This window comes from Sorex fumeus, unplaced genomic scaffold (genome assembly GCF_029834395.1).
Source record: "Sorex fumeus unplaced genomic scaffold, SorFum_2.1 ptg000122l, whole genome shotgun sequence".
Lineage (NCBI taxonomy): Eukaryota > Metazoa > Chordata > Mammalia > Eulipotyphla > Soricidae > Sorex > Sorex fumeus.
Genome location: NW_026606179.1, coordinates 50,112,577 through 50,132,134, shown reverse-complemented (window position 1 = coordinate 50,132,134; position 19,558 = coordinate 50,112,577). Strand labels below are relative to the sequence as shown.

General features: G+C 42.0%; 1 protein-coding gene across 2 annotated transcripts in view; it reads right to left on the bottom strand.

Moving 5' to 3' along the window:
- Positions 1-19,558, bottom strand: part of NFATC3 (nuclear factor of activated T cells 3) — a 91,640-nt gene that overhangs the window by 25,101 nt on the left and 46,981 nt on the right. For both annotated transcript variants that reach the window (XM_056136285.1, XM_056136286.1), the window contains exons 4-8: positions 18,609-18,808; positions 11,500-11,672; positions 7,305-7,445; positions 4,306-4,361; positions 306-432 (exon numbers count right to left, since the gene is read on the bottom strand). In XM_056136285.1, coding sequence (XP_055992260.1) covers positions 306-432; positions 4,306-4,361; positions 7,305-7,445; positions 11,500-11,672; positions 18,609-18,808 — 697 coding nt within the window. The remainder of the gene's footprint in view (positions 1-305; positions 433-4,305; positions 4,362-7,304; positions 7,446-11,499; positions 11,673-18,608; positions 18,809-19,558) is intronic.

Genomic DNA, 19,558 nt, shown 5'->3' with positions numbered 1-19,558 from the left:
TGAAGCTAGCAAACTGTCTTTCCAGTTCTAAGATGAATTCACACATACTCAAATACTTGTTACTGCTGGTGACTTTTGGTAGCTTCTGGAGAAAAAAAAAACACCTTCAAATCTACATTTAATCTTCTAATTTCCTTGAAATAAATGAGCACAACTGATATCACAGTTAATGTTTTAAAGTCAACAAAAATTATATACTAGGTACATACTGACACCTTTTAAAAACATTTTGATAAGGATTTACTGAACAATTTCTTATCATTATGAAAGAAAGCACTACAGTAAGCCATTACAACTTCTCATACCTGGTGTGTAAGTAAAACGTTGAGACTGGCTTTTCTTCCTCTTGCCATTGCAAAGATAAAAGTGCACCTGCACAGCAGCTGTAACTGCTGGGTTATGATACGGAGGAACTTCAAGGACTATGTGAGCCTGAGGAGCATAGAAAGCAAGATTATGTTACACTCAGAACTAAAAATGAAATGCACCTGCTAAAACCATGAGTTTTAACTACCCAGACTGATCATTACACCCATCAGTTGGTCATGTAAGTCATCTGGAGATGACATTTCAGTCTTAATTGAGATGCTCTTTAAATATTAAGGACTGAAGAGACAGTACATTAGGCAGGGCGCTTGCCTTGTGTGCAGAGCCCCAGGTTTGACTCCAGCACTCCGTAAGGTCCCCCGAGCACCACCAGGAATAATTTCAAAGTGCAGAGCCAGGAGCAAGCCTAGACGTCAGGGCGTCACCTCCAAAAACAGATCAAGTAAACATCAAGGAGAAACTGTTTCTTTTCCATTGAGTTTCCAGTTAAAGGAAAAATTAAAAGATTAAAAGATTTGGCTCAGTCACATTTCACGCATATGTGAGGCACTGCTTATTGTACAGGTTCAGTTTACTGTACTGCAAAACAAAAACCTAATCCTATATACTTTATAGTCAGATACTTTGCTCTACTGTCTTACATATTACATGCAATTAAACATTTTCCCCCTCCTCCCCTAGGTGGGGGTGTGAGGGCAGGGGTTTGGACCAAACCCTGCAATGCTTGGGGGTGACTCTCAATAGTGTTCAGTGAACTATGTGTTGCCAGAGATTGAACTGAGGATGGCCACATGCAAATCAAGCACATTATGCCTGTACTAACTCTCTGGCCCAAACATTTTGTTTGTCTTGCTGCCGTGCCCAGTGATGCTCAGAGCTTACTCCCGGTGGTGCTTGGGGGACTGTGTGGGATTGCTGGGTATTGAATTAAGGCTGAGTACCTTATGCCCTGTACTATCTCTCTGGACCATTTTTGTGTTTTTGGGAGACCATAGCCTATACGCAGTCTGGCTCTTTATCTCAGGGAAGATTGTTTGCTTGTTTTTGTTTAGGGGTTTTGTTTTGGTGATGCTCAGGGGTTACTCTTGGCTCTGCACTCAGGAATTACTCTTGGAGGTGCTCGGGGGACCTTATGTAATGCTGGGGATTGAACCCAAGTCAGTAGCAGCCACAGCCCTACTCACTCTACCTACTGTGCTATTTCTACGGCCCTCAAGGAAGATTTTCTATTCCAACTAGGATGAAAAGACCATAGTTTTCACTGTTTCATAGTTTTCATTACCAGGTTTGATGAAGTAGCTAAGAAGTTGGGAAAGGTGTGTAAAACGTAAACCCGTGAGAGCTTGTCTTCTTCCTATCCTTTATCCACTATATTTTTTACTCATTTTTCCTTCCTGCGTGCCTTCTTCCTTTTTTAAGGTTTTGGGCCAGACTCAGTTGCGATCAGGGATCACTCCTGGCAGGGCTCAGGAAACTACATTGAGTGTCAGCGATTAAACCAAGGTTGGCCACATGCAAGGCAAGTGCCATATGCACCGTACTACCTCACTGAACTTTTTCAATTTCTTTACTGAATTTAGAAAAATAAATTAATGATACTTCAGGATAGCCCTTCTAATAATTTTTCATTTCTAATTTCTCCTTTCCTATAAACATGAAGTACTGGTAGATGCAGCAGAAGCCGGGAAAAGTATTCGTAACGCCTGCCTGTCCTTCGCCAACTACAAGACCAAGATGACTGCCCTCCGACATCCTGATGGATCCATCACATCCTCCAGAACGGCAATGGAGAAGATTATCCATGACTTCTACTCAAATCTCTTCGATAGCCATGTCCACTTGCCGACATACCAAATTCCACAGGATGGATATGTCGTTCCCAACGTTCTCCCTTCCGAAATCCGACACGCCATTTCATCGGTAAAGAAACAAACAGCACCCGGCCCAGACAAGGTCAGACCTGAACACCTGAAGAACCTGCCGTCAGTACTCATCAATACACTGGCTCGGCTCTTCACTCGCTACCTGTATGAATGCAAGGTTCCATCCCAATGGAAAACCAGCAGGACCGTACTACTGTTCAAGAAGGGAGACATCCATGACATTGGCAACTATCGCCCAATCTGCCTATTGTCTGTCATCTACAAGTTGTTCACTCAAGTCATCCTAAATAGGATTGGCAGAACACTAGATGAAGGACAACCATGCGAGCAAGCAGGGTTCCGCAAAGGATTCAGCACCATCGACCATATCCACACAATAACCAAGCTCATTGAGGTTTCTCGGGAGTTCAAGATGCCACTCTGTTTAACGTTCATTGATTTAAAGAAGGCCTTTGATTCTGTTGAGACGGAAGCAGTCATTGAAGCCCTAGCCAATCAGGGCATTCAAGCCCAATACATCAGGATCCTCCGTGAGCTGTATTGCGGATTCACTACCAGGATCTCACCATTCTACAAAGAAGTGATCGTTGATGTCAAGAGAGGGGTGCGGCAGGGTGATACCATTTCACCGAAACTCTTCAGTGCCACCCTCGAGAACATCATGCGACGACTGGAATGGGAAGGAATGGGAGTGAAGATAGATGGTCGGCAACTACACCACCTCCGCTTTGCTGATGACATTGTTTTAATAACACCAAACATCAGCCAAGCGGCACAAATGCTGGCCGACTTTGACCGTGAGTGTGGAAAGGTAGGACTACAGCTGAATCTTACGAAGACAATGTTTATGAGAAACAGCCTCGTTCCTGACGCCCCATTCGCTCTCAACGGAACGACCACCTCCGAATGCAACAGCTATGTGTACCTAGGTCGAGAGGTCAACATGACAAATGACCTGGCACCCGAGCTGCGCAGGAGGAAGAGAGCGGCTTGGAACGCCTTCAAGAACGTCGAAGAAATAGCTAAGAGGACGAAGAAACTCCGGCTCTGGGCACATCTCTTTGAAATGAGAGAAAGAATCCGGAGTTCTGACATCCGTCGACGATCAAGAATCAGGGACGCTATCTCATTTGCCAAGGTGTCGAAAATCAGATGGGCTGGTCACGTGATGAGATTTAAAGACGACCGCTGGACTAGAGCTGTTACCGACTGGATTCCACGGGATGTCAAAAGACCGCGTGGCTGCCCACCTACCAGATGGTCAGACTTCGTCAAGATCATGAACGATCGATTTGAGGCCCTTCATGTTCCCGGAGCGAACAGATGCCATTGGGCTACACTAGCACGCGACAGAGACAAATGGAGATGTTACTGGCGCCCGCTCTAGCAAATCGATGACTAACGGGAAGTTAAGGTAAAAAAGGTAAAGGCCCTCCTGTTGATCGTCGATTTGCTCGAGCGGGCCCAGTAACGTCTCCATTGGAGACTTTGTTGTTACTGTGTCTGGCATATCCAATACTCTCGGTAGCTTGCCGGGCTCTCCGAGTTAAGTGATTATAAACATGAAAAAGAGATACAAATTATCTTTCTGTAGACTTTAATTTTAATAATGAGGAAAGTATCTACTCTCAAATCCAAACCTCTAAAATTTGAATTTTCTTTTACTAAAAAGATAAATTATTTCTTCTTCTTTTTTTTTTTTGTGCTTTTTGGGTCACACCTGAATCGAACCTGGGTTGGCCGCATGCAAGGCAAACGCCCTACCCGCTGTGCTCCAGCCCCGATAAATGATTTCTTATACCAGACAGCGATAGCACAGCGGTAGGGCATTCGTTCGCCTTACAAGCGGCCAACATGGCCGACCCGAGTTCGATTCCTCCGCCCCTCTCGGAGAGCCCGGCAAGCTACCGAGAGTATTCGATATGCCAAACACAGTAACAACAAAGTCTCCAATGGAGACGTTACTGGGCCCGCTCGAGCAAATCGACGATCACCGGGAGGGCCTTTACCTTTACCTTTTTATACCAGACAGCAGAATTATCAAATTTTCTCATAGTGACTTAAGTATTTCTATTAAAATATGTAAATTTCTTACCCCTTGACATTTTTCCCTGATTATTTTCCCTTCTACCTCCCACTGAGGTCTTCCATCTGTTGAAAAAACAGCAGTTTACAATTAGAAGCGATTCAAATGAGAAAGCATCTTAACAAAATATAAGGTATTTTGTATCAAATGTTATTTTCAAAGAAACTCTTTTCTGACTTACATTATGAAACAGAATGTGTGCCCATGGGGGGGAAATGGGAGAAAGATTTGGGCCTCACAAAGTTCATTCTACCAAGAGATGTTTGAAAACCCTGAGAGCAGCACGCCTAACCAACTTCGACTTTATTTACATTACATTAAGTAATGAAAGACTCACTCCCTCACCAAGTAATCCATTCATGTTTGGCCAATAACTAATGCTGGGAAGCTTTTAACATTAAATAAAATCTGTCCCTTACAATATCCAATCGATGGCCTAAGTATTACTCCTTGCAGCCATCTCCCCCAGAATCATGAGTGCTCCTTTATGTTTGCCTTGGTTTTCTTCTGCTGCTGGCCACCATGGTCAGTTCTGTGTCTATTCTTTACACAGTATTTTATTCTGATAACTCTTCCTTCAGCGAGACCATCTCCAGCAAATGCACCAGGCCCAGGACTGAAAAGCACAAATGAGAAATGATCCAGTAATGCAAGTAGTGCTGGGGAGGCTCCCGCCACCTGATGACTATGTACTATGTCATCTCAGTTACCAGAAGTTTTGGAGGCAGATGCAGCATCCTGACTTCTCTATGCAAGCAGGAAGGAGTTTCTCAGCCTACTGCCACATTTCCTACTGCCACGTTCAAGTTCCCACACTGAACAATTAAACTTAATTTCTTTTTCCAAGAATTTCATTTTTCCTGGATTCATGACTTGCCAAGATATTTTTTTTATTATTACTTTGGTTTTGGAGCTGTACCCAGCAGTGCTTAGGGGTTCTATGTTCAGGAGTAAGCACAGAGGTGCTTGGGGGACCATGTGGTGTAGGGAGTGAACCCAGGTTGGCCACCTGTAAGGCAAGTGCCTGACCTCCTGTACTAAGACTCTGGCTTATAACATATTTTTGGATATTGATAATTTCTAAAACATTAGCTAACTTTTCCAGATTTGTATCGCTTGAAGATCCAATCAGCACATTTTCATGTTTTCTGTTTTTCTGCTACACCTGGTGGTGCTCGGGGCTCCTGAATCTGTGCTCAGGATTACTCTTCCTGGGGCTCAGCAGACCACCTGGGGTGCTGAGGACCCAATCTAGGTTGGCCACATGGTAAGTTCACTACCCGCTGTTACTCTGTCCAGGCCCCATTTTCTTTTCTTTTCTTTTCTTTTTTTTTTTTTTGCTTTTTGGGTCACACCTGGCGATGCACAGGAGTTACTCCTGGCGGTGCTGGGGGACCATATGGGATGCTGGGAATCGAACCCGGGTTGGCCACGTGCAAGGCAAACGCCCTACCCGCTGTGCTATCTCTCCAGCGTCCCAGGCCCCATTTTCACTACTTGGCCCAAGCGGAGAGTCCCATCTGCTATCAAAGCATTTGCTTCAATCTAATGTGCATCTTACAAGTACCTTCATAGCAATGTTTCTCCAGCTGGTCTGTGATAAGAGGTAAAACTCAATCAAATATGTTACACATTGTGATATTGGACTGGAGATGTAGCTCAGCAGGAGAGCATTTGCCTTGCATGTGTGAAGTCTTGGCATTACTCCCCAGAACCTCCCCCACACCCAAAAATAAGGCTACCTATACTCTATCATTTTCCAGTCCAGCAAGGAGAAAAAGACACTACAGACAAGTGCTATATCTATTAAGAATTAAAGCTTGGTTCAGTGATCATTTGCTAGGTGCCAATTTTCCAGGCATTGTGCCAAGTCATGAAGACAACAGAGATAGGGAGAGAGACACAGTACAGTGGGAAAGGTGCTTACCAACCTGGGTTCAATCCCTGGAATTCCATACGGTCCCCTGAGCACCACTAGGAGTGATCCCGGAGCGCAGAGCCAGTATTATTAAATCCGGAGTACAGCTGGCTGTCACCCAATGCTTCCACCCGCCCCTCCACCAAAAAAAGGATAATAGGATACCTTGCCTTCAGTTTATAAATAAAAGTGCAAACTGTTCATAATAATAAAATGTGATAGTTGTAATAACTAATGAAGTATAATGTAGATGTTCCAAGAGCAAAGAAATCAAGCTCCTTAAGTTAGTTTTGGGTGAGAAAAAAAATATATGTGTATGTATAAGGAAAACTTCCAGGAACATGGCTTGGTGGTGGAGAACTTGCCTTCTTTACCAAAAAGCCTTAACATAAATGAAGAAGGTAATACTGAAGATAGTTTTAGAATAGGAGTAAATTACATATCAATGCAGTTAAAAAGAATGGAAATAAAATCCTGCTGTGAAATAACAGGAAAATAAACAGACATATGGGTTTCTGCATCCAGTGCCTGGCATAGAGTTCCCCAAAAATGTTTGCAATTTCCTGAGTGATAAGAGCACTAAAAGCATCTCTTGCTCTAATACTTGGTCTCTGGCCTCAGTTCCTCACACAGAGGTCCCAAATCCCTTGGAATTTCCTGGGTGATAGGTAAATCTTTTTTAGAAGGAGGTAGCTCTTGGACTCCTGGATTTGGGGACTGATCACTAGAAACACCAATCCGTTATTAAAGTGTTGGAATTTTAAGCTCCACCTCCCATTCTCCAGAGGAAGGCTGAAAAAGAATAATCAATCTGTGTGGGGAATTGTAAGAAGGACTCATTAAAAATTTTCGACAGGGGTGGGGGCAAGGAGTAATAGTACAGCAATAGGGCATTTGCCTTGTACACGGCTGACATACGGGCCTTTCTTTTTCTTTTTTTCCACTTTATTTTTATTGAATCACTGTGAGATACACTCTTAACAAAGCTGTTCATGATTGGATTTCAGTCATACAGTATTCCAATACCCATCCCTCTACCAGAGTACATTTCCCAGCACCAGTGTCCCAGGATCCCTCCCATCAACCTTACCTTGTCCTTTTTCAAGAAAAATAATTTTGGATTCTGGAAGAAAATTAGATCCTGTCACAATCATCTCATGACCTCCGTTTACAGAACAGCTGTTGATACTATACTTCTCAATATGAGGAAGTTCCTGAGCAGACCGCTGGGCTGTTTAAGAGTTGAGTAAAAACAAAATTTCAGCTTACAACTTTCCATACACAAATGAACCATAAAATGAAAATAAATGTTTAAAGCTCCAGACTTTAAAAATTCAGGACAATGTAACAATATCCATTAAATAATGAGTAGGTTGGACCTTAGAGAAAGATCAGTGAGCTGAGCATATGTAAAGTGTGATTTGTACATGGGAGACCTGGGTTTGATCCCTGGCACTGCATGATCCCCTGAGCACCACTTAATTTACCCCCAAGTAGAGAGAAATAGCCCCTGAGTATTGACAGCTATGTGCCCCCCTGTCCCCCACAATCAATTTTTACAATAACTATGTGTTGGCCTGGTGGTGCTAGGGGGCAACAAAGGTTACACTCAGCATTTCTTGATAGACCATGTGGTGCTGAGAATCAAACTCACAGCCTCCTAATGTAAACTGTGTGCTCCCACTCTGAGTTCTATGCTTGACACTTGAATGTAAAAGATACTTATGGTGGAAACTGGGTATCACAATGTAGAGTGGCATAGCTCTACATTCAAACCACAGACTTAACAACACTAAAAACATGAGATCCAAACAATCACAAGTAAGTATAAAGTAGTAGCAAAAAGAAACTCAACAAACTGTCACTGTCACTGTCCTCCCACTGTTCATCGATTTTTGCAAACGGGCCAGTAACGTCTCCATTGTGAGACTTTGTTGTTACTGTGTTTGGCATACCGAATACGTCAAGGGTAGCTTGCTAGGCTTTGCAGTGCGGGCAAGAAACTCTCGGTAGCTTGCCGGCTCTCCAAGAGGGGCGCAAGAATCGAACTCGGGTCGGCCATGTTGGCTGGGTGCAAGGCACGCCCTACCCGCTGTGCTATCAAAAAAAATACTAAAACAGGGGTCAGAGACAGTATGGAGAGTTCTCAGCATACTTGAAACTGAACTGCCATACAACCCAGTAATTCCACTTTGGGGCATCTACCCCCAGGACACAAAAACATTCATTAAAAAGGACACATGTGGGCTGGAGTGACAGTACAGCAGGTAGGACGTTTGCCTTGCATGCAGCTGACCTGGGTTAGATCCCCAGCATCCCACATGGTCCTCTGAGCACTGCCAGGAGTAATTTCTGAGTGCAAAGCCAGGAGTAATCCCTGTGCATCGCCGGGTGTGACCCAAAAAGTCAAAAAATAAATAAAAACATAAAAGGACACATGCACACCATTATTCATTGCAACACTTAGTTGAAGATATGGAATCAACCTATGGTTTTGATTCCATATGACATTCATATGACCCAATGACACAATGAAATATGAAGATGTGGCATCTACATCTACATACAATGGAATATATAGCTGCAAGAAACAAGGAAATCATGCATTGTGCTGCAACTTGGATAGAACTGGAAGATATGTTGAATGAAGTAAACTAGAAGGATAAGAACAGGATGATCAAGTTATTTGTTGCATACTGAATAACTGAATGAGGGAATGCAATGTAATAATGGGGTGATGCCTTCATCAACCTTGACTCCAATGCATAGGGAAGAAGACAGAAAAGGAAATAAATCAAAGAGAGAAGAAAGAAAATGAGAAAAGAGAAGAATGGGGGAGCAGGTGTCAGGGGCCTCGGGTACACTGGTAATGTGGAGTGGCATAGCTCTATATCCAAACCACAGACTTAACAACACTAAAAACATGAGATCCAAACAACCACTACCAAATTTGATTTGTGCTAGAACATTCACTGTATCATTGTATCACTGTCATCCCGTTGTTCACTGATTTGCTTGAGCAGACGCCAGTAACGCCTCTATTCGTCCCAGCCCTGAGATTTTAGCAGCCTCTCCTTACTCGTCCTTCCCAATGCTGCCGTCTAGGAGGCTCTTTCGGGGTCAGGGGAATGAGCCCCGTTTTGTTACTGTTTTTGGCATATCGAATATGCCACGGGTAGCGTGCCAGGCTCTGCCATGCTAGAACATTGTATGTCTAAAATTCAATTAGCAATAACTTTGTACATCATAATTCATTAAGTAAAAACTTTTTAAATTAAAAAATAGAAGGAGGACCATGAGAGATAACAACAGCTTTGCATGTGGGAGTCCCAGGTCTTATTTCTGGTACTGCATGGTCCCCTATTACTTCCAGCTGCAATCCCCAAGCACTGCCAGGTGAGAATGAAAATAAAAATACTAAAAATGTATGCCTATGTTAAACAAGTTATAAAACTGTGACAGACAAGTACAACTCAAAGGTTACGAGGAGGGAGAGGATTCAAAGAACTGGAGTGCTTGCAAAGTGCATGCAGGAGTCTAGGTTTGATCACTGGCACCACATGGTTCCCAGAGTACTGCAGGTTATGGCCCAAGAACCAAAAATAAACCAACAAAAGTGTATCTAGCGATTATCTATGCTGACTACCAAAGGGGAGTAATATTACAAGGCGCTAAATACATTCCTTGATACAATTCTGTATCTTCTATATTCTTAACAATCATCACATTCTAATTTAATAATTAAAAAAATCATTTAAATAATCCATCTCAAAAACCCAAACTACTGCATGAACTCATAATTGCTTTTGGAAAAAAAATAGACATTTATGCTTAGATGAGAATAGACTACTACTCTGGAAAGGAAATAAATATATTAGCAAAGACATACTCAGAGGGATACTGCTGACTTAGAAATTTACTTTGCAATCAATACTCTTATACTCTAAAAATCTACATCAGGAAGCATATTATATATTTTATTTAGCACTGTCTATAGCACTGTCCCACCGTTTGTTGTTTACTGATTTGCTCGAGCGGGCACCAGTAATGTCTTCATTGTGAGACTTGTTAATGTTTTTGGCATATCAAATACACCATGGGGAGCTTGCCAGGTTCTGCCCTGACTGCGTTACCAAGAGTAACTTGCCGGGCCCTCTGAGAGGGACAAAGGAGTCGAACCCAGGTAGGCCCTGTGCAAGGCAAATAATGCCCTACCTGCTATTGCTCTGCCCATGTATTTTATTTAATTATATTATTAATCTATTTTGAGGTATTAAAAATAACTTTTACAATGAGTCACTATAAATTTACTCAATAATTCCCATAGTCAATTAGATTAAAAAAAGATTATTCCCATTTGGCTAGAAGGCACAGAAAGACAGTATAGTAGATATAGTACCAAACTAAGAATGAATATATTTAACAAAAATAATTGATAAAATGACAAAAGCAATAAGAAAAATATGTTCTAGGTACAGTTCTGTCACCAATACACAACTTTTTGAATAAGTATGAGTACTTAAGAGACTTTATCTCAGTGTCCTCCTGCAAAAAATTAAGACATGGAATTAGAACATTTCTACATCTGTGCCCTAGAAAACAGAGCCAAGAATATAAACTCAGCAAGAGTACTTGCCATGTGTGTATGTGCTGGGGCTTGAGTTCAATTTCTGACACCAAGACAAAATTTTTACAAGAAAAGAAAAATAAAAATCCAGACAACAGTCTCATAATTTTAGTCCTATCAGCTAGCTTTCAGAGGTCCCAAATTTTCCAAGCTTGAGTAGATTTTATGGTCTTTTATCATTTATCATCTTTTTAAATCATAGAGCTTTAAAGCATTAGCACATGGCCGACCCAGGCTCAATCTCCAGCACCCTATATGTTCCCCTGAGCCTGCCAGGTGTGATTGCTGAGTGCAGAGCCAAGAGTGACCCATGAGCACCACCGGGTGTGACTAAAAACCAAAGAGAAAAAGAATCAAAACTTCAGGAATTGACCTGGTGTCAAGTCTACCTTCTTCAATTCACAGGCAAGAACACTGAGGTCAAAAGAATTTTTTATAGTTAAATAGCTGTGTAGAGGTCAAATTATAATAAAAAGCCATTTTCTAACTCTGAGGTGAGAACTCCTCCTACCTATACATGCATCTTCTTTCCCCATAAGAAAATCAACAGCTATCCAGATTTTGTGCTTCACGTTACACTTTATGATCCATACATTTTATTATAAGTGACACAAAAACTGACCTACTATAAACAAAATTTCAGAACAGGTTCACTTACAACACTCAACAGGTATAGAAGCTGTCTGCAGAGAAAGGACTTTTCCATTTGGCTGAGGGATGTGTACACGAAACACAAGTCGGACTCTAGTATTCTTTCTGCCAATATCAGTTTCTCCTTTTCGAAGTTCTATATCTGAATTGCGGAGTTTCAAAATACCTGCACAATCAATACTAGAGGGAAAAAAAAGAGTTTTATTTACTTACCGATAATAGTTTTAAAGAACTCAGCAAAATAGCTATTTTTAATTTGGCAGGGAAACACTATAATTATCTAAAATTAGGTTTAAAAAGATACATATATATAAAATAATAACTATGGTAGATTGTCTGCAAAGATGGCTGTCAATAATAATTTCTCCTACATTCATGTGCTACTTTTTCCATTAAGTGGCAGACTAACTATGTTCCCTCACTTATGTTTAGAGTACCAATGTCTATCTTGCTTTGAAAAATAGAATGTGGCAAAGTTAACGCTGGGTTAAAAATGAACCTAGCACTTAACTCCAGCAACTTCCGTTTTTTTAGTCTGGAACCACTACAAAGTTCAATTAAAATGCTAGAAATAAATACACAGACTGCAATAACTCTAGCTACTCCAGCCAACTTGGAAGTATTATTTTATTATTTTTTTTCTTTTTGGGTCATACCTGGTGATGCTCAGGGGTTACTCCTGGCTTTGCGCTCAGGAATTACTCCTGGCAGTGCTCTGGGGACCGTATGGGATGCTGGGAATCGAACCCGGGTTGGCCTTGTGCAAGGCAAACGCCCTACCCACTGTACTATCACTCCAGCCGCCCAACTTGGAAGTTTTAATCCTACTGATCTCCCATCTGAATTTAGGTGCATCACTACTACTCAAAGAATAATTCGAAAATAACCAAAAAATGATCAATGGGGTAAGGCATGTAGCTCCAGCGGCAGAGCACTTTCCTTGCATGCATGAGGCCCTGGATTCAATCTCTTGAACTGTCATGGATCACCCCAGAGCACCACCGGAAAGAGCTCTAAGAGCCCTGGCACGGAACTATTAGGCCCACACCACCTGACCAGAGACTACCGGAAGAGGCCTAGGACCCTTTTAGCAATGCTGGGACGGTGGTGGTTGTAGCCAACGTCGTCATCTGACGTCACAGTCATAGTAGTAGTAGGCATTACTTTTTAAATTAAAAACAACATCTTTATTTTGGGGGTTGGGGAGGCCGCATCTGGTAGTCCTGGCTCTGTGCTCAGGAGTGACTGCTGGTAATATTCAGGGGACCATATCCAGTGCTGGGGATCAAAGCAGGTTCAGCAAAATGCAAGGCAAGCACTTTAGTTTCTGTACTATCTTTGTCATCCTCTCTGGCACAAGAGTCATAACTGTTAAGCCACTAAACTCTGGGAGCAGTCTGTTTTACTAGCTGATAGATGAAACTAAATACTTCTCTTCTTTTTTTTCCTTTTTGGGTCACAAAGGAATCCCTGATGATGCTCAGAGGTTACTCCTGGCTTTGTACTCAGGAATTGCTCCTAGAGGTGCTTGGGGGACCATATTGTACGCCAGGGATTGAGCCTAGGTCAGCCGCATGCAAGGCAAATGTCCTATCTACTGTACTAATGCTCCAGCCACAAGGCTAATTCTCTATTTACAATAAAGTAAAAGAAGGTTCACTTGTTGAACTACAAATAAGTAATAGTACTAATAAATGAAATAGACATTTTTGGAATTATTAAGAAAATTCTGTCATGACTGGAAATTAGACATAAACACCTCAACTAAATAAACTCTTAGAAATAATAAATTGGGGGCCAGAGTGACAGTACAGCAGGTAGGGCGTGCCTTGCATGCAGCCTTACAGGGTTTGATCCCCGACATTCCTGCTGGTCTTGCATGCAGCCTTACAGGGTTTGATCCCCGACATCCCCAAATGGTCTCCTGACCCTGCCAGGAATGATCCCTGAGCACTGCCGGGTGTAGCCAAACAAACAAAACAAAACAAAGGGGTGGGGGTAGACTGAAGAAACAATAAAACAACAGAGCAAAAATAGCAGGCTACAAAATCAACACAAAAATCTATTGCTCAGGGGCTGGAGCAATAGCACAGTGGGTAGGGCGTTTGCCTTGCACGCAGCCAACCCAGGTTCGATTCCCAGCATCCCATATGGTCCCCTGAGCACCGCAAAGGGTGATTCCTGAGTGCAGAGCCAGGAGTAACCCCTGTGCATGGCCAGGTGTGACCCAAAAAGCAAAAAAAAAAAAAATCTATTGCTCAGGAGACTATAAGTAGTGCTGGGGATGAAACGGAGGTGAGCTGCATGTAAGACAAGGGTCTTACCCCATTTCTGGCACAGCAATATAAGTTCTGTGCCGCAGACTGGCTGTGTTCACCTGGATATGCTCATTGGCCAGAGAATCTACACAAAACCCTAAGGTCCAGCGCTACTCTAGCTTTCTAAAGTATGTGTAGTAACGCTCTTTTTGGGTCACCCACCATGCACCCACCACAGCTTAACGTGGGCACACCTCCCAATGCCAGCCACCGCTGTAATGAAGAAACGGCATTTGGAAGTCATCCTTCAGATGCTTTGAAGCTTTTTGGATATGCATGTCTTTGGTGGCGAGTGCAGTTTCACAGTGTTCTTAGTCAAACATGAGGATCTGAACCTAGTATTTGTTTTTGGTTTTGGGGCCACACATAGCTGTGCTCATGGCTTACTTCTGGCGATGCAACCATAGATCACTCTTGGCAGTGCTCAGGGATTAAGGGATCAAACCTGGATTGGCGACAAGCAAACCAAGTGTCCTTCCTGCTGTACTATGTCTCCGGGCCCTAAAGATTTGAACTTCTTGATTTGGATGACTGGGATTTTCAAGTGACCATTTTGAGACCACCTAAAAATACATACATATGGAGAGAAAAAGTGATGGCTACTGGCAAAAAAAAAAAAAACAAACTTTATTGGGCTGGAGCCTGAGCAAATAGTACAGTGGCTGCACCTGCCTTCCACATGCAGCCAACCAACGTTTAACCATATGGGCATCCCCCGAGCACTGCCAGGAGTAATTCCTGAACGTAGACTCAGGAGTATACCCTGCCCGGTGTGATCAAAATACAAACAAATTAATTTTTTTAATCTAGAAATCATGAAAAAATTCTATAGAACTTAAAACAAGGTATTCTTAGAAGAGAGCTAATTTTCTAAAAAATACAGAGAATAAGAGTTTCAGAGGAGCTCGAGAGGCAGTACAGAGGGTAGGGCACTTGCCTTGCATGCAGTCATTCTGGATTCAATCCCTGCCCTCCCATATGGTTCCCTGAGCATGGCCAGTGTGCCCCTCTCCCCATGCCCCCCTAAAAAAGTGACAGAAAGGACCAACTTAAAACTGGGTATAAAATGAAGAGAAGGCTTGAAGGGAGGGAAGGAGGAGGAAAGGGGAAGGGAAAGAAAGTAAGTAAAAAGGCTGGAGAGATAGTATAGGGGATAAGGCACTTGCTGTGCATGAGGCCAAGCCCTGGCACTGCATACAGTTCCCAGTCCCCAGACCAGGATGGAAGGAAGGGAGGCTGCGAGGAAATAAACAACTAACACCAGAGGAAAAGAAACACTGGGCTACAGAGAGAGAGAGAGAGAGAGAGAGAGAGAGAGAGAGAGAGAGAGAGAGAGAGAGAGAGAAACATGGGTTTAAGTACATGTGAGGTAACACATGGTCCCTAAACATTGCTCAATGCAGCACTGGAGGCCCCCAGCATCGCTTAGTGTGGCCTGAGTAATCTCTAGAGTGACAGTACAGTGGTAGGGCATTTGCCTAGCACACAGCTGAGCTGGAATCTATCCCTGGCATCCCATATGAACTCTGCCAGAAATGATCTCTAAGCACAGGGCTAGAAGTAAGTCCTGATCATCATTGGGTGGCGCCCAGAAACCAAAATAATAAATAAATATATAAAAACAGTTCTATTTAAAACTAAATCTTTTTTTTTTTTTTTTTGCTTTTTGGGTCACACCTGGCGATGCAAGGGGGTTAATCCTGGCCTTGCACTCAGGAATTACACCTGGCGGTGCTCAGGGGACCATATGGGATGCTGGGAATTGAACCCAGGTTGGCCACGTGCAAGGCAAACGCCCTACCACTGTGCTTTTGCTCCAGACCCTAAAACTCAATCTTTATTTCATTCTTCTGGTTCTTGGATCACCTCAGAGAGTGCTCAGAGGATCATGTGATACCGGGGATTAAACCTGGCTGCCCTCATGCAAATGCTGAACATTTACAAATTAGTTTAGCCCACTGAGCTATCTCTCTGGCCTACAATTATATTTTAGATCACAGGGTGTAATGTCAGATCCATATTCATCTACTTTTTTAAAAAATAGGGAGTGTAGCTCTACACTTACCTGTAGCTTAAATAAAGGACCCATAGCTTATCCAAATTAAATTCCTATAGTCAGGGGAGGGAGGAAATAAACTAATAACACCAAGAGAAAATAAACATATAGGGGGCCAGAGAGAGAGAGGGAGGGAGAAAGAAATGAAAGGAGAGAGAGAGAGAGAGAGAGAGAGAGAGAGAGAGAACATGGGTTTAGGTACATGTGAGGTACTCACATGGTACATTCACAGCTTCATTCAGCACTAGCTGCCCTGTTATTCATGGCAGTTTCTTAACTGCCAGCTCACAGGTTAAAAAAAGGTTAAAAATCACTTATCTAGAATAGATGGAAAAGGCTTCTTACAGTTGTATACCTTTGTAACTGCTTCTTCCTTAATGGTCTCTTGGGGACACTAAATGTTGTCACATGCCTTGGTTCCTATAGGATCGCTACTTCCTAATCTATCACCAAAGTAGAGTGAATGGGCAAAGAATTTTCAGGTATGTGCATGACAGAATGAGGCAAAGGGGTTAGGTACCTATTACTTGTAACAATAGTATTTTTGAGGCTTTGTGCTTTCTGACCAGAACTAGGGAGAAAGTATATATACCAGAGAAGGACCACAAACCGTAATAATCACCTCTGTTCATGGGGAAAGCAGGAGACAAATATATTCCAATCTATTCTGGTTTTTAACAATGATTTGGAGTATTCCCACAGAGAGGATTATTCAAATCTGTGTTGTGTCAGCATCACCTGGTAGGACAGTGGAAATCTCTCTGTCCTGCATTGAATGCAGTGAGGTACTTTGTTGGTGGAGCTAATGTTAATGGTGGAACTATAAGTTAAGAACTTCCTAGGTTCATTAAAAATGCATTTTAAAAACAATCGTTATGTAAATAAATGTTTATTATGTATCAATTTCAAAATTATTTGTTGTGTGAGACTTTCTCGATTCCCTGAAAGTTTCTTAATACTTTAAAAGCTCGTATATTCTTGGGGCTAGAAAGACTATAGCACAATGGTTAAGACACTTGCCTCACATGCATCCAACCCGGGTTCAACCCATATGGTCCTCTGAGTCCCTCCGGGAGTGATTCCTGAGCGCAGGGTCAGCGGTAAGTCCTGAGCATAGCTGGGTGTGACATGAGCACCATACCTCCACCCACAACACCCCCCGCCCCACTCCCAGCAAAAAAAAATCATGTATTCGTTTTTGTTGCTGTTTTTTCAGCCTTCCTAGTGGTGCTAAGGGGACCATGTTCGGTGTTCGGTCTCTTACCAGGGCAAGCACCTTACCACCTGTACACCTCTACAGAACACAATTCATTAATTCTTTTTAATTTATTGGTACAGTTATTATTTTGCCAGTTATTATTTCTGGCAAACTCCCCGTTGCGTACCCAATATGCCAAATACCAGTAACAATGATGGGTCTCAATCTCCTAAAGAGCCTTTAATATAATCTCAGGGCTAGGATGAAGGAGACATTACTGGGGCCTGCTCGAGGCAATCGACGAATAACAGGATGATTTGTGATTTTGTGATTATTTTGAGAAAGGATATGAGGTATTTTATAATACAAAATAAAGTCAAGAAAAAAATTGTAAATAAAAAGAACAGAAAATATATTGCAAACTGATGGTTATATAAATTACTATAATTACCAATTATGACTTTTACCAGAAACGTCAAAGCTAAAAGTAAATATGATGACGTCTCTCCTTGTCTGGTAAAGCAGTCTACCATATCATTAGGAAATACTGACCATTTGAACAAAGCAAGTAAAAATAAGCCACTGCACTTCAGGTTTCTATTACAACCAACTATATATAATCCTGAAACTCAACCTGAACAAAATTCTATTACCTTCTCATTTAGAAAATTACCACCTCATCTTATTTATAAGTGGAACAAACAGGACACCTGAAGGAAGAGTCAGTTTCCCTTAAGGAATCAAAATTGCACCGCTACAATTTATTTATTGTCTACCATATCAGACTTTGAACTACACAAAAAGTCCACCTATTTCCCCCTCTTCATTTCCTTTTGTCACCGTTGCTGCAAAGACCAGGGGTAGCAACGCTTGGTTGTGTTCATCTACTTTTGAGTTTGGTGCCTAGGGAACACACACTTGAATGCAGTGCCTAAAGTCACATATTAATTGTGGTACTCTAGCACACTTGGCTGTGGGGGACCAGAGAGAAGACACTTTGTGTGGATCCCAAAGAGAAGAACTGCTGGAATTGTATCTGCAGTATGTAGGATAGTGACAGGGATTGAACTCCCGATGATATTGGCCTCATGTTTACAAGGGAGGCTCTCTAATGTTGGACCATCCTCAGACTCTGAAAAAGTTCCTATGTTTTCATTTTTATCATCAAACTTGGTGCTTATCGGATACTACATGATGTACAATTTTTTGCTGAATTTAGTCTTCTTTCTGTAAATTTGCGATCAACCTTAGCAAACATGCTACAAATCCAACATTATTGTTTAGATAATGTTATTCAATTTAGAAGAATGAGCACTTTATTTCTGGACTGTAGCACTGTCCTCCCGTTGTTCATCGATTTGCTCAAGCGGGCACCAGTAACGTCTCCATTGTGAGACTTGTTACTGTTTTTGGCATATCAAATAGGCCACGGGAGCTTGCCAGGCTCTGCCATGATTTCTGGACTAGAAACAGAAATATGTTTTCCCCAAAAGCTGTCTTAGGAAAAGAAAGAAGTGTTTTGACTGAACTATTTTTCAATCTACCTGGCTGACATGTTGTTTTCTGGAAGAAGTGGAATTTCCAAAACTTTTGTGCTGGCAATTATTATCTCTTGGCTCGCTGTAGCAACAGTCTTCCCTGTGATTCGATGAACCTGGTAAAATGCATGAGGCCGTAAATATCGATCATCTGCTGTTCCAATAAACATCTGTAGACTTATTGGCTTTTCACTATAGCCCAGGAGCTAAGCAGGAAAAAGAAACAAACAAAAAAGTATAATTAATAGTAAGTATTTCACAATTAGCTGAGAACACTAAGTCTATCATATCTGTAACAGACATTATTGACACATACAATGTTATTTAAAAAAAGATAATTGGAAAAAAAACAGCAAATAGCCTCTTCTATTTCAGAAGTTTCGAGTTTTAAAGTTCTGGAATATGGGGTCAGGAGACAAAGTACAGTGGGGAGGGTTCTTGCTCTACATGCAACTGACCCAGGTTTGATTCCTGGCACCCAGTATATGGTCTGAACACTGTCAGCAGTGATGCCTAAGAACAGAACCAGGAGTAAGCGCTGAGCCTTACTGGGTGGAACCTCAAGTCCCCCATATCCTTGCAAGCACAAACACACACACACACACACACACACTCTCTCTCTCACACTCTCTCTCTCTCTCTCTCTCACACACACACACACACACACACACACACACACACACACACACACACACACTCGCCCACCCATCCTCTGGAATATGTTACAAAAGGAAGAGGGTATTTTTTCTTTTTTTTTTTGATAAATTTTCTTATTAACAGAATTTTGCAAAACCTTTTTAGAGTTCTGTGAAGACCTGAATGTGTAGAAAGATCATCTAATAAACTGTTAAAATCAAACATTTTGTTTTAGTGGGAAGTCTGAAAAAGCCTGAATCACAGGTTACCAACACAATTTCTTTTTCAGCTTAAAAACTGTTTGTTTGAGGCCACACCCA